The following is a 5,494-nucleotide window of genomic DNA, read 5'->3' on the forward strand; positions in this document are numbered from 1 at the left end:
TCTTTTGTGAAAGTTTTTAAAAACCTCCACAATCTATTCAGTGGGGGTTTTGTGTATGTTTAGTGGGGGTTTTATATTAAACTTTTGTGGCAGTTTTAAATCACTTTTGTGACAGTTTGAAACCCCCACAAATTGACTTTTTAATTTAACACAAATTAACTATTTTGTGATATTTTCAAACCTCCACAAATCTTGTAATTATTTATTTATTTTTAATTTCAAATCATTCATTAATCTCTTTTCATTTACATATTCTCAAATTAAAAATTTATTTTTTAATATCAAAATTTAAAAACTAAATCTTTTATAATACAATTTCTCAATATAAGGGATAACTCTATATATAAAAAGAATTCTCAATGTCAATAATTCTAAACATAATTCTATATGGTATTATTCTACAAAACTATTACTATTTTTTCTTTAAAAAGTAAAATAAAACAACAACTACAATATTTCAATATTATCTAATTACATAAAAATTTCAAAATAAAAATATGAATGCAATCCCAAAAGACCTTTAGGGGGTATTTTATATTCATGAACTGAAGTAGAAAATACATCTGGTAAACCTTAGAACTCTTACCTGCACCATTTCAAATTAAGTAATACTAGATCGAAGGCAATAGCATAACAACTGATAAGCAAATTCTTGAAGTTGATTCAACTATGAAAGAATCTACAAAAATTTAAACCTAAATAAATTTATTACCTTATCATCAAGTGAAAGACTGCAGGATATTAGATCCCATTTAGTTACTTTATTAGCATCTGCCATGGAGATTTTTTGCATTGATCCCAAGTTATCATCAAATAGAACACAAACAATTATATATTTTACACATTATATACATTAGCAATCATATACTAACAATTATATACAAAATTATCAATTTAATTTATCATTATAGAATTATATATTGGCAATGAGTAATGCAATAGTCACAAATATACAAATTTAATTGGTGCATTGTCCTCTGCTCCTAGTACATTTCTAGCATTCAATGGAACTACCTCTTGAAACCTGTGGACTGTGGTAGCAGAGATATAACCAACTATGATTCAATAAAAGACAGTTATTTGATTATAAAGCATTGGAATCTTGAGAAAGTGGTTACCCCAGAATGTAAACATCTGATGGTTCTTGAGTAGAAAGCCATTCATCAATTCCAAGATCTTCACTTGATGTTCTTCCAGCAACATTCCAAGTTCCAATCGTTACCCTATAGAAAAAAAATGAATCATGCTCAAGATGCATATTTCATTGATTACTGAACTTGAATATTGATTATGCAATGCATGATTATCATCACCACATACCTCACTTCCTTAGAATTTATGTACTGAGCACGAAGTGTTTCTGATTTCCCTCTTCTGTGTCTTGTCTTGTTTCCCTTGCAAGCTGCATCTAAATCACAAATATGAAATCAAATATTAGGATTAATTTCTATGCAAACCATGACAAGATGCTATCAATTTTTGTAACCAGTAAGAGAATTATTGCCTAATGATAATTGACTTTGGAATATGCATTGGTTCCCTTGAGTTCTAGGTGGATTATCTTGGAGCATTCGAGTTCTTGAATCCTTAATAGAACCTGAAACAAAAAGAAGAATCAATCACTTTAGATATTAAATAACTAACAGCATGTAATTCATAAGGGTGAACTCACTTTAGCATGTAATTCATAAGCCACGTCATCATCTCTATCTTTAGATATTAAATAACTAACAACATAAAAAACTAGTCTCTCGTACAAGGTAGCTTGTCCCTGTCACAACTCACAACTAAACTCTTATTATGTATGAAAAATTAAAATTTGGAGTAAGCAATGCAAATTAAATTAGCCAGTAAGAGTAGTAGTAAATAAATGTGGAAGCAATGCAAATTAAATTAGCTAGTAAGAGACGTCACTGAGGAATAGAAGCTCTCCCTTGCATTGAATCAAAACCCATCATGTCACATCATCATGATGAGTGCAAAAAAGAGATTATAATATAAATTAAATTTTGGTGGTTACAGCAATAATAAGAATGGAATTAGCATTTCTTTGATAAAACATGATTTAAACCCAGCCAACGTAATTATCATTAGTACATCCATGAGATTTCTAACCATCATAATCAACAATGAAAATCTAATCATTAGTAGGATCAATTTAATCATTGGAATTTCCATCGCTGCTAATTAGAGAACACACCCCATGTTATGAGTTAAAAATTACCATTGGCTCTGGTGATTGGTTAGTAGCTCGAGACTGTTTCTTCAAGAAAGCTTGAGTATTGAAGACCTGAGTGAAACTATTTTCCTGATGCCAAAATAGGAAAAAAGAAGAAAATGAACAATAAAAGGTCATACCAAAATTTTCTCATAGAAGATTGAAAACTAAATTCTTGAAACAAGAAATCGAATATTCATACTAGGAAATTCTGATAGCCACTTAAAAGTGTTGCAAAGAACTTAAATAATACATCCTGCACAAGAAACATGGTGACAATAAGACACATCATACTGGAAACCATTTTTTGTACTACCAACATGTCTGGTTTTTAACATCTGAAAATCATTGCATAAGAGGAGGAGGGGGGATATTGAATGACTCAAATGTTTAATAATAGTTTAAAAATAGACGACACAAGTAAATCATCAAATAAAAATTCCATGGATTAGTGGTCATAAAAGTTCTACCACTTTTTAAAATGGCAAAAAGGTTAAACAATAAATTGGACTGTCCATAAGAAACCAAAACAATAAATTGGACGGTCCACAAGGAACCAAGAAACAACATAAATTAGAACTACAATGAGCAAAGCACAAATCATTCTTGGTATAACGGGCAGGCATCAAGTTCATCTATGTGAGAAAATTTCAATATTTTATTATAAATATCAATCAGCAATGTTTAGAATAAAGTGTACCATAATATTTTCCAGGGAACTAAATTAAGAATTCATAAAAATGTTCATCAATCTAGCATCATTCACTTTCATATGATTTATTCAGAGACCGTGAACCTAAAAAGAATGGAAAACAATGAATAATCTACCATCGAAGGATCACCTTAACTGAAGGTCATGATCCGCTCCCCACTGCTTAGCCACAAATTTAGTATAATGCTCAAATACTCTATATATTCCAGCCTTCAATTTATTAATTCCAATTACATTGGGGTATAATAACTTGATTACCTCACCACGCAAGAAGCTGTATTCTGGCTCAGGAATAGGTGGAATTTCTTCTGATGTAATGATACGATTATAATCAAGGTCAACAACCACCTATAAGAAATTAAAAGATATTAATTAAAATAAATGAAAGCAAAACATCATTCGAAACAAATAGAATTGCTTCACATGCATGCCAACCTGTAAATCAAGAAAAGCAAACATGATTTTTTTTTATCAATAATAGAGACTAGAAAAGGTATTTTATTGTGGATTTGCATTTTGATGTGTTGCACGAGCTAAAAACTCCTCAGCGTCTGAACCTTCTATACTTGAAACAAAGATTTACACCTAATTACAAATTTACAATATATCTAATACAGAAATAGTTATGTATAATCAAGTGCACTACCAATATTTCCAAAGATTTTATTGATAAATAAACTAAACATAGCTCAACCGACTCTGATTCTGTAGAAGAGTAAGACAATGTTCTAAAAATAATAGAATAGAGCAAGAGCAGCACCTTGTAATGACCAAATGCCACTTCTTTAGAATAATCCATCATCAATGAAATAGAGTTCCAATAAAAGTCCATCGAATTCAACCACCATAACATAGAACAAATTAATTTCTCATTTGAAACACCACCAGATAAAAAGAATAGAGAAATTAAAATCAAATAAAATAAACTACTCCATAAATCAATTAGTTTTTTCCTTGATAATGAAGAATAAACTATATACAAAGCATTTCAAAAATACTAGAAATAATGAAAAAATGTCAATTAATAGGACAAGAGAACAATTAATTAATTAATTAATTATAATTCACAATTAGAAGGAGAGATAGAGAATCATGATCATAGCAAATAATCAAATCCAAAATAACAAAGACACAGAGAAATGTAAAGAGACAAATGAAATTCTTCAAAATAAAATGATATTGATCTAGAAGCAGATGAAGACCGCTTCGGATCTCACCATACACATATATTCAATCCAAGCAACTTTTGAATCCCTAAAACCATCCATTATTAGCTACATGATGACATTAATATGGCAAAAAACCAAAATGCACATAACATGGTTAACCCGTTCATCCATTAAAGGAAGCGGCATAAAACAAAAACCAAACATGACCAAAAATAAATAAATAAAATGAAGAAGAAGAAACAGCAATACAAAAATAGTTGAGAAAAAAAAGAATATATTTAGAAAAATCCAAAAGCAGAACGAATGGAATTTGCAAGGATCTGATATGTGAGGAGTTTATTTAGCAACCATTTTGGCGATGAAATCCTTGTAACGGATCTTACCATTGGGGCCAACATCAACCTCCCTGATCCAAAAGCTCTCGATCCAGAAGCTTTTTACTGCAACAAACATGGCAGTGGTGACGATGCCGGCAGCGGAAATGGCAGCGAGAACAACGGCAAAAATGGTGTAGAAAACTTAGGGACTTAGGGTTCTCTATGAGCTAACTGAGTCTCTCATTTTAAAAAAAAGGAGAAAATTAGGTTTTGTTCTCAAATTTAGTTTTAATTAATTATTAGAGGAGGTTTTTTAAATTGCCATAAATAAAATGTATTGTGGAGATTTTTAAAAACCTCCACCAAAATACTCCCTCAAATAGATAAAAATATTGTTGTGTGTGTTTGAGCAAGCCTTATTGGATATAAGTTTGAAAAAATACTTTCAATTTTTTTTTAGTTGTACAGTAAAATGATCTTTTAGACATGCTAAAATATTATTCATAAAATATTCATTAAATAATAACTTATGAATAAAATAAAAATATGCAACAAATTAAATAAATTTAAGTAAAATGTTAAATTTAATAATTAAATAATAATAAAATTTGAAATTTTATAATATATGATATTTTATAAAAAAGATTACAATGAAAAGTAGGCTTAATGTATATGATTATATATAAAAAGTTATGCATAAAATAACACACGTTTGTACTTAATTTTAGAGAAATATTAGGAGCCAATACTTTAGACTAATACTTTTTTTTATACTATTAAAATTTTATAATAAAATTAATATTTAATGTTTAAAGTGTAAATCAAGTATTGAAAAAATAATAAATTTTATTGGTCAAGAACACATATAAAATAACTAATTTCATCTTTATATAACAAATATATATACTTATTTGTTTTTATAAATTTACTTAAATTATATTCTAGAATTTACTAATTAAAAAATCATTAAAAAATACAAATAAAATATTAACTATTTTTAAAGGAATTAACCATTCTAGGTTTTATATATTGAACTTTTATAACTTGATTAAACATTAACATAACAAGAGATTAATTA

The 5,494-nt window shown here is 28.5% G+C and overlaps 1 protein-coding gene across 13 annotated transcripts; it reads right to left on the reverse strand.

Moving 5' to 3' along the window:
• Positions 1-320: 320 nt before the first annotated feature.
• Positions 321-4,690, reverse strand: LOC112710834 (DENN domain and WD repeat-containing protein SCD1-like). Of its 13 annotated transcripts, XM_072202869.1 has the most exons (10): positions 4,483-4,678; positions 3,691-3,713; positions 3,189-3,278; positions 2,421-2,474; positions 2,225-2,308; positions 1,505-1,597; positions 1,321-1,402; positions 1,119-1,223; positions 713-771; positions 503-586 (listed from the first exon to the last, which is right to left on the reverse strand). In XM_072202869.1, the coding sequence occupies exons 1-6, from the start codon at positions 4,550-4,552 to the stop codon at positions 1,505-1,507; spliced, it is 414 nt and encodes a 137-aa protein (XP_072058970.1). In that variant the 5' UTR covers positions 4,553-4,678; the 3' UTR covers positions 503-586; positions 713-771; positions 1,119-1,223; positions 1,321-1,402. The 13 variants fall into 13 exon arrangements, with proteins under 13 accessions (XP_025619042.1, XP_072058970.1, XP_072058973.1 ...); XM_025763257.2 differs by having other exon boundaries at positions 321-771; XM_072202868.1 differs by lacking the exons at positions 503-586; positions 713-771 and adding an exon at positions 887-1,031.
• Positions 4,691-5,494: the final 804 nt, after the last annotated feature.

This window comes from Arachis hypogaea, chromosome 9 (genome assembly GCF_003086295.3).
Source record: "Arachis hypogaea cultivar Tifrunner chromosome 9, arahy.Tifrunner.gnm2.J5K5, whole genome shotgun sequence".
Classification (NCBI taxonomy): Eukaryota; Viridiplantae; Streptophyta; class Magnoliopsida; order Fabales; family Fabaceae; genus Arachis; species Arachis hypogaea.

Coding starts and splice junctions, on each gene's coding strand:
- LOC112710834 (XM_025763257.2), bottom strand. CDS start 4,552: ATGTTTGTTGCAGTAAAAAGCTTCTGGATCGAGAGCTTTTGGATCAGG. Junction 3,279..3,690: donor TGGCATTTGGTCATTACAAG/GTGCTGCTCTTG, acceptor AATTTCTTATAG/GTGGTTGTTGACCTTGATTA. Junction 2,475..3,188: donor ACAGCTTCTTGCGTGGTGAG/GTAATCAAGTTA, acceptor TTTCTTGTGCAG/GATGTATTATTTAAGTTCTT.